Below are 15,876 nucleotides of genomic sequence, written 5' to 3'. Positions count from 1 at the left end.
CAGAATCAAAATGGATTTTTTTTTTATTCTTTTGGCAAGTTGGAAGGGAAATAAAACAGTCAAATGACCATGAAAGGGGCAAAGGACACTTCATACTCTGGAGATTTTAGAACCTAAGGCTAAAGGATTCAACCTAGAGGATGAATTGTATTTTGTGTGTTAAATAATGTGTGTTAAAGCACACAAATGAATAACCCTGGCATTTATGAACTGCCAATGTATTTGGGTTGGTTCAAGCAACAAGCCAATGGTCTAAGTAGAGCCAGCTCCCCAGAGAACCCTGGGTTGTCTTCAGTTTAGCTCCCTGGGAGGTGCAATGTTCTTTGGAGCAGGGCTAAATAGCTATCAGTGCTTAATGATTTTCTTACTTAAGTGTGAAACAAAGGTGACACAAACCCTAAAAACGTAACCTGTTTCTGAATAGGCAGCAAAGGAAGTTTCCTTTGAGACACCAAATAAGAACTGTTTCATTGAATGGAAAATGGATCCTTTTTATACTGTTCTTTGGAGGAACAAAGAATGGGGAAACAAACCTGAATTTATATATTTACAAGCAGCAGATGTTACTTTATGTGTGGGAAGGAGCAGATTGAGGGGGATGCAGCCTGATTTAGGGCTTACTGAAACACTCTCACTGTCAGACTGTGCCTTTTTGATGCTGGGGCTACCTTGGATCACTGATCTTGATGAAGAAGAAACTCTTTTTTTTCAGTCCTTTCCTATACAGAGGTTTCCCAAAGCGCTTTATATATTAATGAGTTGCTTTGCTAACACAACTGGTCTTGCAGTAGCTTTAATGATACAAAAAAATGAACTGATTTGAGACCAGAACTGAGAGAGAATAGCATTGCTGGTAATTCAAGATTTACTAGCAGAGGTGGAGCAGGAATAAACAGGGAATGTTGAACGAGATGTGTCTAAAGCAGTAGCTCACTGTCTGCTCCTGCCCTTTTCATCTCAATCTTAGGCACCTCATCAGTACTGAACTGCAGGGAGACACCAATTGACATAGTGCAAGCTGTACCACTCACCCTATCAGTGACCCTTTCATAACACTACTTTCTGCAGCAGCTTCCAGCAAAAAAATTGTGGTGGTGTTCAAGAGTTTCCAAGCCCTGGTTCCCCTTTGTGTGCCTCTGACCAAACATGCTATCTGACTGGGCAGGTCTGTCCCTTTCTCTACAGCTCTCCAATAGCTAGTGGGGAAGGGTGAACTCTGAATACTGATGGGAACCCTGATTTTAGCAAATAACTCTTCTTCATCCTCCAGCTTGGGGAACAACAAGAAATTGCATCAGGAAAAACAGTACTATACCTTGAAAAGGAATTATTGATAAGATATCCAGAATTCTGTGCTTCCATACTGACTTCTTTTATTCATGTATTTCCTCCTGTTTAATCTTCTAACCCTTCCCTCCCACTTCAATTTCAGATGTTCTGATGAACTTTGGATACAGACTAGACTGACATGCTTTCTGTACAATTAGGATCTGGTTGCATGTAAATTCAGGGTTGCTTTATCATCTGTGGATTGAATTGAGAATGTCTATTGGGAACTTCAGGTCTTGGTTTTCTCATTGGAGGTCCTTCCATCAGGCAGGTCTGTTAAACACTCTCTGAGTCCCTAGAGGCACTTGATCTGTGTTTAAAGGAAAGCAGCTGAACCACAAGAACAGAGAAATGGCTGTGTACTCAAGTGCTATTGCTCTGAAGGGATCTTACTGTAAGCTGTGCAAAGCTTGCACAACAGTCCGAGTGCCTGGGGCTCTCCATGTGTTCCATCCCAACAGAGATCTGTGTGATGCTCTTTCTGCTCTGAAAAAGACAAGTTGATGGCTCCTGGGTGCTTTGGGAATGAACTGTGTTTAACTCTCCTGAGGCCCAGGACAAGAAAACCTCTAGAGGATTACAAGTAGCACCTGCCTCCTACTCCCCACTCATCTTAAAGCTTCCCCTGTGGAGATACCCACTCAGGGAGAGCAGGAAGTCCATGAATAAATAATTCCCTCTGTCTCTTCTGATCAGCCCAAGCAGCTGTGATTGCTCCTAGATGCCTGTGTTGCTTTCTTCTTAATGGCTTTTAAACCGATTCCACCCTCATTTGATGAGCCAGATTCTCTTCCTATTTTTGGAGGAACTATTTCTTCTTTTAGAAAGAGGGGCTTGGGGGGTATTTCTATTTTGTCAAGAGTTTTGGCTGAGGAGAAATAGTGCAGGTGAAGTCACAGTTTACTGCTTCTACCAGGATGCACCATGCCTTTGACTGACAAACCTCTGAAGGGCACTTCCCTGGGTATTGGAGCTAGCACTGACCCTTGCTTAGGAGCACGGGGACACGTGATGCTCATGGACTTCCCACAAACATTTAATAACTCTTACACCACTCTAAGACACTGCACTTTTTTGGCTGTGTTTTACTGTTCAGAGAGCTAATTGCCGATACATGAGTACTTACCCTTTGCCCCACAGTGTGCTGGTAAAATTTGGGCAAGGTAAGTTAGGAGAGCAGGCTCTCACTTTTTTGTTAATCTCATCTACACCATCTCATTAATGGGCACTTGACAGCTTGTCAGATATTTAGGACTTATATTAGTGTTCTTGTACTTTGTATATATGAATGTAACAGCTAAAAAACAACAAAAAAAGCGGTGTTTAAATAGCAAGTGTTTAGTCAAATCTAAGGGTGCTTGGTTTGCATCCTAGTACAATCTTCCAGATATATTTGTTGTTCATCTAATGGGTGTCATCTAAGTCCATCTACACAGAAGTATTCTGTACTTCTAGGTGTATTAGTACTGCCTCAGAACATACCTGCTGCGCAGTGGGACATACAAGGCACATTTTGAACATCCTCACAGAGCTGGTCAGGTGTTCTACGTGATAGGTATGAGCACAGCCTTGTGCTGTGTTGCAGGACAGTGACAGTGCTGCACCAGCCCAGTTGGGTGGAAGTTAGCTGCCATGTCTGTGGTTATATTGTCAAGGGGGCTGATTAAACCCAAGTGATTGCTGGCCAATCAAGGCTAATGACTTACATTTTTTTGTTTTAACCATTCTGCTTAACCAATCAGTTTAATGATTCTTCTCATGAAATCAGTCCCTAAAAACAAAGTGGTCTCTCAAGACTCTTTTGCCTGGTGCCTTCTCCCTCAGAAGCAAGGCAGGGACCTCCTGTCTGCCATGTCCTTGGCTGATTGGCAGACCTCAGTATTTGAAGCCTTGATTGTCTTTCTCTCCTGCCATTTTTCTTCTGTCTGCTTCTAACTTCTTGGTACTCTGAAAAAGCAGAAAGAAGTGCTGTTTCCGGGCTATATGGTTCTCAGGACTTATCTAACAGCAACAACTTCTGGAAGTTATGTTGTAAAAGGCTACTTGTTGATGACCACTTGAGTTATGAGATACCACCAAATGTTGAGGGGCAAGGTCTGAAAGTTGAGTTGAATGCTACTTAGTTCAGCTGACTGCAAATATTTAAAGGGAGATCAGTATGTTCAACAGATGAATAGAGAGGGTAGGCATCAGTAACCTTTGATTATCACTAAAATAATGGTATTTTAAAAGTGAGCAAAAGACCAAAACTTGAGTTTCCTGTGGAAGCAACGTGTAGACAACAGGGACCTGTTGCTAGGAGGCTGCAGCACTGAAGTTATTCTCAGACCACATGGGACAGAGATTTGGGTTTGCCTCAACAGTGATAATGAAAAGTAATCTTTCTAATGCTGCCACAAGAACAGCTGAAGCTGGCAACAGGCTACTTTGAAGGATGAAGGCATTTTTGCTGAAATCCAGTGGCACATGTTCAGGTCCATCAGGAGAAGGCTTCACTGCTGCCCACAGCTGCCTCTGTGCCTGGATCTCTGAAAAATGTAAAGACTTGGGAGTTATGTCAATAAGACCTTTTCAAAGACATCCAGGGATTTGTACTTTCACATGTGAGAGCAATTGCCATCTTTTGGAGTGCATAGGGCTGCATAACAGAAGTAGGACTGAGCTAGTGAAGCTGCTCCTTTCTGTTGCTTAGAAAAGCTTTTTTTCCTCTGGTAAACAGCATCTGCCTCCTTGTGACTGGCTACCTTCTTGATACTGTATGTGTATATATTGTGTAGCTAAGGCAAGCAGATGTTTATATGGTCCTGAGTTGCCCTGCTTCTTCCAAATAACGTTTTGTGGTATAGGCAAAGATTGGGGTTTTTGTGTTCTTTTTCAATTTCTCATTTGAAAAAGTACCACGAAACCATGATCATTCATGGTCTGTGGGCATAGTATTTGAATGTTAATGACTTGTAGACAGAGCAGTGATTTCCTAACGTTTTACTGCAGGTGTCTGAATGAGATACTGTTAATGGAACTCGAAAGTTAAAAGTGTGTTAAGAACTCTAGGAGAGGGGTTTTTTTTGGCAAAGCTGTCTAATCAAATAATCTGTCACAACAATTTGCTCTTGTCCAAGAAGTGAAATAAATGTAGTTCAAGTAATAAATAAACTCAAGAGGAAGTTTTGAAAAAATCTATACTGTTCTTCAAACACTAAAGTTAGTTCAGAACAAATCTTCCAAATGGTCACGTGTTTAAATGAGCTGTTTGGAGATTCAGAGCAGAAGACACTTGCAGTTGTGCTGCTGATACAGCATGTCAGAAGGAAGCTGGCCTTTTGTCATGTTTGGCTCTAGTCAAAACCTGTAGCCCCTTACTGTTAGAAATTGCAGTATTCTGAGGCTAGAGAAGGTGATCAGGAGAGCAGTCTTGATCATCTGATGATCTTTGCTTTTTCCAGACTGTCATGCATCAGGTTTTCTAAGGTCATTTGGGACCTGCAGGTTCATGTCACTTAAATTCTTTTGCATAGATCCACTGTCATCTGTATTTGGCCTGGCTGACCTGGTGAGGTCAATAGTCTTCTATTGACTGTACCCAAATGAGACTAGATGGAGGTTGCTGCAGGGAAAGGAAGGTCTTTCATCTGTTTTCTTCATCCCTTATACTCTGGATGGTAAAGTCCTTTCACTGCTTTTCTTCTTTATAACTGCCTACATCAGTTTCCAAAAGGACTCTGTTACCTACTCAGAGAAACCAATGAGGAAATTGCACACCTACCCACTGTTTTTTGTCACATCATACTATTCAGGCTGTAAAGCCTTGGTCACTGCAGCCACCTGACTGCTGTTGCTGAGAAATAAGAGATCTTAATCTTATATCTTGTATGTGTTTAAGTTCTGCTTCCATCACAGACTTGGAAAAATTACCCTCCATTGTCACTGCCTAGGCTGCAGTGGATATGCTCTTTAATAGTAACTGAAGTGGTTTGGTTCTTCAAGGCCCTGTCCTGGTTTAGGCCAGGATAGTGCTAATTTTCTCTCTTGTGGCAGCCCCACTCCTTTTCTGGGTTGAGGCACTTGGCATTATCAGTGAACATACCAAATATGTTTTAATTTTTTGCTTGCAGTATAACAGTAAGTAACTGCTATTTCCCTTGACAAGACAGTTATTTCTTTTGCTCAGTTAAGTGAGTAAACTTGTACTGACTACCGGGATTATGAAGTGATGAGAATGCATGGGCTTGGAGACAGAAACAGCAAATTGTCTCCCAAAAGTAGAGGAATGAGCAGGCATGCCCTGCAACTGGCTTTTCTGAGGAAGGTTTCTGCTTGCTTAGTTAAACAAGAGTTAAAAAAGAGCACAGAATGACTAAGATGTCGGTTGACAAAACATGAAAGCAGATACGCTGCAATATTTCTGGGCAAGGATAGAAGTTCTTGTTAAATACCCCAGCTAACTGATGTTGCAAGAGAGAGCAGAAGGCATAATTACATACATATGATTTCCCTCCCGCCTCTCTTTATGCTTCTTACTACGAACTCTTCCAGAATCTGGAAAACAGCATTTATCTTCCCATCATCTTTTTGATTTGGAAGAATATTTGGTACCTGCCTCTTACTCTGATGCTCTGTTTTGAATTCTAGAAGTTAGTCTGGCTTTGGCGGGCTTGGCTTTGTGTGTGCTTGTGTGTCTGCTTGTGTACTTTCATCTAAGATACCAGCAGGAACATGTTATGCTTTGGAAATAGAGTCCTGCTACTAACACTGCAAAGACACAAGCCAGGTATAGAAGGCCACAAAACAGCATTTGCTCTACAAAAATAGAGGTTATTAAAATAAAGTCTTTTTTTTTCATTGGCAATGTAGGGACTGTGCCTTATCTCAGGGCTCCTAACACTGTTGTATCCAAGCACAAAACTTGATGAAAGGTCATGGTTTTGGGACAGACAATGCAGGAGAATAATGCTTAAGACACTTTTATTCCGACTCTTGCTCTGCTACAGATTTGTTCAGACTGATCTGGGCCAAGCCAGATAACCTCTTTATGGAATGATTTGTCAGTCTATAGGTTGAGAATTACAACACAGATGTTTTAAAGACTAGGGAACTATGTCTACAGATATTCAAATGGGCAGTGATTTAAAAATGACAATATGAAAACTATTTCCTACTTAAATAGATGGTAAGCTTCAACAGTGATAACAGTGATAGCTCTTAGAAGAACATATGTTGTTCATAAGGCCAATTAGCTTTTTTGGGGGGGAAAAAAAATCTATTTGAGTTTAGTAGAAAACAAGACTTTGGTGGGGAGATCAAACTGGAGGTAGTAAGGGAAAGCAGAATAAAGACCAGAATAAAGAAGGCTGTTTTGTCCTCGTGGATAGAGTATGTAACTGGGATTTAGTGTGGAAAGGATTACATGTGTGAGTGGCAAAAAGCCTACCAGCAATCAGGGACCAGTGCTGAGGGGACCCAAGTTTCTCTGCAGGGATACTACCCCTGCAGATCAAAGAGATTATCAGGACATGCAATGCAGCTACTTGTGTGAAGCTCAAGCAGTACTATTAACCTCAAAAGTGTGAAAGGGTTGTCTTCCAACTTCATTAAAATAAAGCCTCTGTAACTGTGTGTTTCCTTAAATGAGACAGGGACTGGGAAAGCTCTCTTTTTGAGAGCTTTGAGATTGAACACCTTGTTCCCTAACAGACAGAATAAGAATGTATATACACAAGTCCCTTCTGCCCAACTTAGGTCTCTTAATTACTGTGTATGTTTTTTGCCCCATGCAGATACCACTTCACTGACTTACTTTTGAGACTATAATAATAGGGCCTTCATGAAAGGAAAGAAAGTCCTAAACCCCCAAAAGTAACTAGATCCCTCCCTCTACTTACTCAGAAAAAATCTAGCCTTATCAGCAAGTGAAATCAAGTTTCTTTGGCATGATTTCCAGGTTACTTCTATATTAGACCAAATGAAATTTCTGTCAGTCAATCAGTCAGCCTGCTGGAAAGTCGATCATTATTCCATGATACAAGTCAAAAAAACAACAAACAACAAACAAAAAACAAACAGAAAAAAAGTAAAAAAAATTAATCTATCAAAACCAGATTAGTCATTTGAGGATGAGGGAAAGTCTCCAAAGTAAGTCTCTATTCGTCATCTCTTGGAAGAGTGAGTAAAGCAGAGAGCCATCTTTGCAATTCTTGCTTTCTTTCTGGGGAGGGGGATTGCATATCTCAAACAACTGATACTACCTATAGAACTCTGATTGTTCTCTGTCTGAGGCTAACATTAATGCAAAATCATTGCTCTGCATTTGGACCAGGTGTGAGGAGACCTGGTGACCTAAAAAGCCAGAGGATGCCTTATGAAAGTCAGGCCAACAGGTAGCACTTACTGGAGCACCTGTGGGTATGCTCTGCTCAGAGGCCACAGACTGAGAGGCCAGGACTCTTCTCACCTTTCCTGCAGGGAGAAAGCAGAAGTTCCAGGACAGGATTCAGTCAGGAAAGTAAAGCTGTGCTCCCAGCGCAACCTAATACTGCTGTTGCCTGTGCAGTTCTGCCTTATATTTACCCAAACTGATGGTTTTGGCTTCCAGATGTGCTACCTTAATCTTACAGTCCTTTCTAACCTCATCCTGGTACTTTTAAAAAAACCACACGTATCAGAAGGGGGGTCATGCTGAAGATCAGTGTTTCCTTCTTTATTCTTTGAGGGAAAGATAAATTGGCTAAATCTGTGAGAACAGCACACAGCAAGCACTGTGTGCAGAGATGTTTGCAGAAGAAGGTGAAACCTCCTAAAGCCTGCAGGACTCTTGTCCTCTTTCTTGGTGAGCTCAGGTTGGCAGATCAGGCCCAGTCAGCAGAGGTTATTCCATTTTATCCTTCTCAGGAAGGAAGAGCCAGGGCTCTGCACAGGGAAAGCTCCATTTGTCCATTTGCACCGGGTCAGAAGGGATTAATGCTACATTTCTGCACCACTCTGTAAATACCCACCTTACCCAAGCAGTCCTCTGTCAGCAGCAGCCCATTTCCAGAGTACAAAACTACCATTGTACTGGCTATATCAGTTAATTCAGCCCTGTGGACCTTGTGCCAGGCAATCACATGGTTCCCTGCTTGCTTCACCTCGGCCTGGATAAAAGTTAAAGTGCAAAATTAAAGCATCAGCTATTGGGAAAGCAGGGCCTGCCTGCCCCTGCCAGATCATTCCTATCCTGGTCTCCCATTCAGTGAGATTCCACACCAGAGCTAATCCCTGCACAGTCATGGTCCAGCTAGAGTACCTCTTTCTCCAGAAAATTGTTTTCCATTAAAATCAGCTCACTGCAAGCACTCTGACTGCTCTTTAACTATTGTTGGAAACATCCTGGTGCTGGTTTTGTCCGTTTTGTCTCTATTTGGGTCAGGTGTTCCCCAATGCGGTTTTTGAGATTCCTTACTTACAATCTTGGGCCCTACGAATGCTAGTGCTCTACTAAAGCTTTTGTCTTCTGTCTCTTTTGAAGCATCTTAGAGTTTCTCCTGGCATATGTCACTTAGGTGTGAAAAGGTAGGTGTGTAAGTTCCATTGGTATTAATTCTGCTTCTTGGCAAGATTTAAAAACTGATTTGTGTCACTTGTAACATTCAGGTAATCAGATGCTCCAGTACTCTAAGGCTTAGGGTGAGTCTGTTTTACTGTGCCATCTTCATATGTACCTTTCTCCATAAAAGACCTCTATTTTGACATTCTTAGGCTGTCTTTTCTTAAGGATAGCTGATTTGAATCACACACCTTGACCCCACTTGGCCTGGGCACGTGCTAGAGCATATCATTAGTTTATATGGTATTAGTTAAGATCTTTGTAGGGGAGGTAGTGAAGAAGTTGCACTGATAGACTTCAAGAAAGCAAGGACCGCTTACACTTGGCCATTCATCTTTTTTGAATATTGTTGAGTTTCTACAAATACTGATTGAAAAGTTTTAGCCTGATTTAGTCAGTGTTTATTGCCATGTTTATAGTGCTACCCACAATGCATTTTCTTCTGTGCTGGATTACCCTCATCTGAATAGCTCTAGTCTGCCCTTTGCTTCTACTGGTGCTATATGCTTTTGCCTCAAATTAGATTCTGGGTTTTATATTGAGAAATATTTTCTTAGCTCCTACTTTTTTTCATTTCCCTGGCATAAGAGAATGAAGCTTTTATCCAGGTGTGTTTGTGTGTATTTTCCATTTAAAAAATGCCTGGTTACCTGTTAAGGATATTTTTATATATTTGAGCAGTGGATATCTAAACATGAAGTATAAGCATAGGAGAGAGACAAGTCACATTTGCATGGGTGTGGTTTGGAAGATGGGGAGAGTAGGTCACAAGGGACAGACAGATTTTGTGGGGCACCTCTGTGTGAGTCAGGCTTTCAGTGCTAGACTGTGCTAGGCATGTGCCTGAGGGGCTCGCATGCTTATATGGAGAGGGATCCTCATAGATATTGGTACATTGCTGCAAACATTCACTAGAATTGTGAAAGTGTGAAAATGTGTGAGAGAACTGTGAAAGCACATGGACTCTAATGCCAGCCAGCATGCATGTGGAGCTTTGAAAACGTGCCTTTCGTGAGGCTAGCTGTGTGTGCCGGTTTTTGATTTTCCTGAAGATTTCCGAGGGTCTGTATCTGTGCTGTTTGTGCCTGGGAATGCGCACTATTAGCCTGGATGTCTGATTCTGATCCCGTGTGCCAGGATTTATTCCAGTGTGGTTTCATAGGATTAATTGAAGTGACATCTGAATTGCACTGCTTTGAAATTGGACTTGGGCGCTCTTTGGTGTGTGTACTAAGAGTTTGTCTGTGTGTACAAGAAAGCAGATGCCTGAGGGTAGTGACCAGACCGTGTCAGTGTGGGACCTGGGCCTGTGCATGTGCGCAGAACGCATGTATGTGGAGTCGTGTTTGCGTGTAACTGTGCCTGGGACACGCGTGTTCCTTCCAAGAGGCACGCTGCTGCAGCGGGCTGTGCGTGTGGCATGCCCGAGCCCCTCGAGCAGATGTAAACAGACACCCTTCACCTCAGGGTCTTGCTTAACCCTAAGGTCTACAGCCGATGCCCACGAGAGACAGATGAGTAGGTGAGAGGGAAGGGGATCGTGCGCTGCCGCCGCGAACATTGCCGTGGTGGGACCAGGCTGCAGCTGCGATTTCGTGTGACCCGCGCTGCCGGCGGCCTCGGCGCCCCAGCTTCGGTGCCAGGGCCACCAGTGCCTGCGGCCCGCACTCCACCCCGCGGGGCCCCAACTCCTACGGCCCCTGCCCGCGTCGCCCGGCCGCTTGTCCCGGGGGAACACGACGCCCGCCGGGTCCGGGGCTGCGCTGCGGTGCCGGGTCCGGTGGCCCCCCCGGCCGTGCCTCCCCCAGCCGCGCTCCAAGCCCAGCCCCCGCGCGGGAGCCAATAGCCGCCCGCCCGTCTTCATCCGTCTCCCGGCGTTAAAGCTACAGCGGGGCTCGGGGCGGCGAAGCCCCCTGTGGCCGCGTCCTGCGCGCCGCCCGCCGCCCGCCTCCCGCCGCCCTCAGTGTGTCCGCACGCGGGTGCGGAGCGGCGCGGCGCTGCCTCCCGCCGCCGGGCTCGGGCCGGCTCCTCTTCCCGGTGCTCCCCGCCCTCCTTGCCCGCTGCAGTTTAGTTTTTCTCTCGTTTTTTCTTTCCTTTTTTTTTTTTTTTTTTTTTTTTTTTTCTTTTTCTTTTTTTTCCCCTTTCTTTCTTTCGCTCATTCTTTCTTCCTTCCTTCCTTCCCTTTACTTTCCTTTCCTTTTTTTTTTTTTTTTTAGTGTGTATAAATATATATATATATAATTTTCTCCTCCAACCGGGAATGCTCAAACTGGACTGATGGACATTTCCGAGCTCTGCATCTCCGACCCGCTCGGCTACCACAACCAGTGAGTGTGCCGTGTCGGGACCGGGCGGGCCGGGGGCGGGCTGGGACCGGCGCTGCGTCCCGCTGCGGGTGGGACGGGGCAGCGACCCTGCTGCGTCCCTGCCGCAGAGCCGCCTGCGCCCGCCCCCGCGGAGCACCGCATGTGCCGGGTCTGTCTGAGCAGGGCGATGCGTACCTCTGCGAGGGCAGGTGCGGCAGCGGCAGCGGAGCAGCGCTTCGCGGGGGCGGTGTGTTGGTCTGTTTCTTTTTTGACGTTTAACTTCTCCCTCTAATGCTTCATCTCCTAGGAACAGGCAGCTAACTGTGAGCACTGGCAGTCCTTTCTGCGCAGTTTTACTTTCCGTCTGTGCTAGGATTAGTTGAATTAGATGAATTACTAGGTGGCTATCAAGAGATGTGCGTATAAAATTACACGAAGACGACCCATTAAAGCATTGTCTTTTATTTTAAAACTGCGTTTTTCACCTAAAGTGCCCTATGGAAATTTAGTTTCCCACAGCTTACTGTTTGCGTAGCCTGACCGGGGAAAGAGGGAGTGAGTCAGAGGGCTGGAGAGCAGACATCCCGAGCTGGGACCGGTGGCTGACACCTAAGCACCTGCTACTGCTCTTTGTATTCCGAAGTGGGCTGTGCCTGGTAATGCTGTGCTTAAAATCACTTTAGCATTTCAAGTTTGCTTTGATCCTTTTGGGGAACTTAGGAAACAAGGCAAAATCTTCTCAGCGTTTGCATCCAGCTGGCTGAAGCAATTAATTTTAAATGAGTTTCTCCTCTCCAATAAATCTCACCCTGAGCAGAGTCCCTTTTTGTGTGTTTGCATGTTAATCCGCGTGTCACTTACACAGGTTCCGTGGTGTCATCAGAGGTGCGAGTGAAGTAATTTTGTCTGTTTCATTGCTTTTGTTTTAAGAATGCGTTGTATTTAGTAATATTAAAACAACCAAACAAAACCTCACAATGATACTTACCCCTCTTTCCTCATTAGAGCAGTGTTTTATCTGTGTGTCTCTTGTTTCCTGATATTCCATCTGTCCTTACATTCATTTCTTCTCCCTTTAATCCCTTGCTTCCAGCGGTTTCATTAAAATGAGACTTAGTATTGTTAATAGAAATTAATAATCTAGCCCATGTGATTTTCTTTTCCCCACTGGTACTTCACTTGTGGCTGCTCCATTTTGAATTAAAAATAAATAAACAGTTTCTTGAGGGAAATGTATTCTTTATTCTGCTGGGAGTCTCTTAATATTAAAGCAATGGGAAAAAAAGTGCATTTACCTTCATTTGAAAAAAGTACAGAATGCCACAATCACACAATCAAAAGCTAGATCATAATCACTTACTATATTGTCTCAAGTTTTTCTTTTTGTTTTGCTTTTTTTTTTTTTTTTCTTTATACTTTTTGAAATTGAGAAGTGGAACTAAGAAAATAAGTGATCTCTATATTGTATTACTGTTCACCCATTGTACTTTTCTGTGGGCTAGCAGTCAGCTCTCAGTCAAGTGCACCTCACCTGTATTCACAACTCTTTCGCCGCTGAGTAGATAGATGAAGGTGGCACGGAGACAAGTGCCACTGAGCCCCTTTGGCTTTATAGTAGAGAGAGTGCTGCTTTTTGAGATGAGAAACTGTTAGAGAGCTCTTGGTTTACAGAAGTGCTTGGCTTGGTTTTGTGTGCCAACTAACCTTCTCTGTAATGATGACGGGGAAAGAGAGAGAGACATAATTTAAAATATCTCAACTAATATTTTTTAATATATTTTAAATTTTATTTTTAATTTAGAGGAATACACCAAAGCAGGGAAGTGTGACTAAGCCTGGTAAAAGTTATTGAGGGAAAGAAAAGATGTGAGAAGCCTTAAAAATACAGTATATTTCAAGGTGTATATGCAATGTGTCAGATGCTGGTTTGATTTACATTCTGCTTTTGTTAAGGTTAGATTTCAGATAGCATTCCTGTAGCTGAGGATAAAAGTTGGCCCAATGTATATCCCTTTAGTCATTTTTTTCTCCCACTGTAGCACAATTGTATTGTGAACATATAATGTAAATACAGGTATTTCATTTGTGCCTGTGTCACTACCTAGCTGTGTGAGCAATATTATCTTTACTGTACTGATTTACTCTTCTGTCTGCTAGCCACTGAAAAGACTTTGATAGTAATTTTCCTTTTTTAAAAGAAAAATAATACTGCTTAGAATTATGTGGAGAGCAATTTGTGTCAATTTGCGCTTTAAATTAGGAGTGACTTAAAACATTGCAAACTGCCTCGTTTTGTTTAGTTGATTGTTAAGCCGCAGGAAAACATAGGCGGAAGAGTAGAATGCAGGAGGGAAAGTGGATGTGGTCACTCAATATGTGATCCATACAGTTACCTGGAAACTGTGTTTCACCATAATTATTGAAAGAGAGAGAGAATAAATAAGGCACAGAAGTGACTCCTTTCACCTTGGAGTTTAAGGAAACTTGTTTTTTGTAACAATCAGACCCAAGGAAGGTCTCAACAAAAACCAAGCAAAGGAATTTAGTGTCCCTAGTTGCACTTTTCAGGTTTTGCATTTGTCCTCCTCAAGCAGTGAAAGTTCCCTTTCCTTTGCCTGGTTGTGTTGATCTGAGTGATTACACCAGGAACCTGCGGAAGTTCTGGTCAGCGGGTTGTATGGTTCCCCTTGGTGAGGGATCTTTCAGGGAGAGTAAGAAAATATTAATTTTGACCCTCTGTGCATGCTTCCTAAGGCAGCATATGTATTTTGTTTCTTGTGTAGGAATCACCTCTTTAGAAACTGCTTACTACCTTTGGGTACTGAGCCCTGGGAGGATTATTCCTGGAGTAAGTGATGCAGCTCCAAGGAAGAAGCTTTTGTATGAGTTTGAATTGGGAAACTAAAGACAATGATTTGTACCTGCAGCTTGTTTCTCAGGTGAGGGCATATGGCGAGAATACATTAGTTACACTGTACTGACAATGTCTGTCTGCAGTGCAGCGGGAAGGGAATGCGTGTACAGACACCACACATGGACACTCTGAAATATAAAAGATGTGATTGTATTAACACAAGAACACAAGTGTGAATCTACAAGGATTAACACGTAGGTATATGCACATACATATACTGAATATTGGTGGTGTGTCTCTCTTGTATGCAAACCTAACACTTTCAGAGGTGAGTGAAATATGGCATTTTTAGTTTTCCACCTCCCATGGAATTTTTTTTTGCCTAGTTATAGTTGCCACTAGAAATATTGATAGGACTACAAAATTACCATTTTTGTTTCTAATTAATATTCTACCTGACAGACAGAAACTGACCAAGAAACCATCGTGAAGGGAAAATAAAAATCATTGGCAAATGAGGGCATCCTGCCAGATGCTATGTCTCTTACACTGTTTCCTCTGATGTACAAGACAGACACATGAGTCATTGATCTAATAAAAATGAAAATTATTTCAAGAACAGAGGGAAAAAGTTGAAAGGAATAAGTGATACCCATGATAGAGAGATGGAAAGGTATAACTTTGGAGTTTTAAGCCAATGAAGGAGCAAATTCCGGACCCAGCAGCAGAGAATTTACAAAGTGTTGCCCCTGACTCTAAAGCACAGACTGAGGAAATGTGACTTGATTTCAGAGGTTACTGGAAATCTCCATATTCCGTGAATGGGAGGAAATCTGAGTCAGAGGAGCTGAATGCAACTGTCTGCTCTGAGTATCTCTGAAAGTCTGGGATAGGAAGGAGTTGTTAATTGGGAAGAATGGAGAGGGGAGTTGTTTGTTTTATTGACAGAATAAATTGAAAAACCTCTTTAAGGGAAATGGCCTAGTTATCAGGTTTCTGACCAGGTTCCCGTTGTAGAATGGGGTCTTGGTACGCTAAGCTTGTTGAGCATGAGGCTGATGAGGGAATTTGTACATTTAAAGGATTTGTATTAACTTTTCCCTCTTCTAGTTCCACTTGTAAAAGTAAAGATGAGTTAATCATTATCAATTATTGAGAAATATGGAAAGATCGATATATTTTTAAAATAGGATTTTTTTCACTGTATTGATGTGAAGTTATCAATAATTATTGCATTTAGCCTGAGAGGGGAAAGACTTTGGAGAGACAGAATCAAGAGAAAGTTGCTGTGTCCAAAATTTTACATCCCGTTTTCTTCCTCCTGAAGTGAACATTGCTCTAGTCTCCATGTCCTTTCCACCATCATTCCACAGCCCAGTTTCTGTGCTGTTACTACTGCTCTGAATTTAATATCGTTTGAAGACACCTGTATTCTTCCAAGTAATTTTAGTTCATTAAGAAGTTTTGTGCATTGTGTCGATGGGTTTCTTTACCAAATTTTCAAGGGCTCAAAGGATACAGACTCTCTTAGGGAACAGAAGAAGGGAGAAAGTAAAAGGTTTAAACCTGAAACTATATGAACTTTCTACATTTTGTTGAGAACATGATAGAATTTCTCCAAAGAGTATAAAATGTCCGAGATACTTAATTAAGGAAATAAATGGTAAAAGTAGAAAAAGATGGTGACACATCTTTTTCTTGACTATAGAAGGTTGACTATAAAAGCCGAAATCCTTTCCCCAACATCTAGCTTATGGTCCTTGATTCAGGAGTCGGGGATCACACAACAGCAGCTAGTGTTGTGCGTG

General features: G+C 42.7%; 1 protein-coding gene across 6 annotated transcripts in view; it reads left to right on the top strand.

Moving 5' to 3' along the window:
* ESRRB (estrogen related receptor beta) overlaps positions 1-15,876 on the top strand; it is a 124,963-nt gene that overhangs the window by 30,125 nt on the left and 78,962 nt on the right. The window contains exon 2 of one of the 6 annotated variants that reach the window (XM_071745923.1): positions 13,998-14,153. The exons of 4 other annotated variants lie outside the window; for them this stretch is intronic. In XM_071745923.1, the coding sequence (XP_071602024.1) occupies positions 14,125-14,153 (29 nt within the window). In that variant the 5' untranslated portion in view covers positions 13,998-14,124. Of the gene's footprint in view, positions 1-11,124; positions 11,236-13,997; positions 14,154-15,876 lie in introns of those variants that run through there. One more of the 6 variants, XM_071745920.1, reaches the window with a different exon arrangement.

The sequence above is a fragment of the Heliangelus exortis genome, chromosome 5 (assembly GCF_036169615.1).
Source record: "Heliangelus exortis chromosome 5, bHelExo1.hap1, whole genome shotgun sequence".
NCBI lineage: Eukaryota > Metazoa > Chordata > Aves > Apodiformes > Trochilidae > Heliangelus > Heliangelus exortis.
Note: the sequence above shows the minus strand (reverse complement) of the source record. Positions and strands in the feature narration are given on the sequence as shown.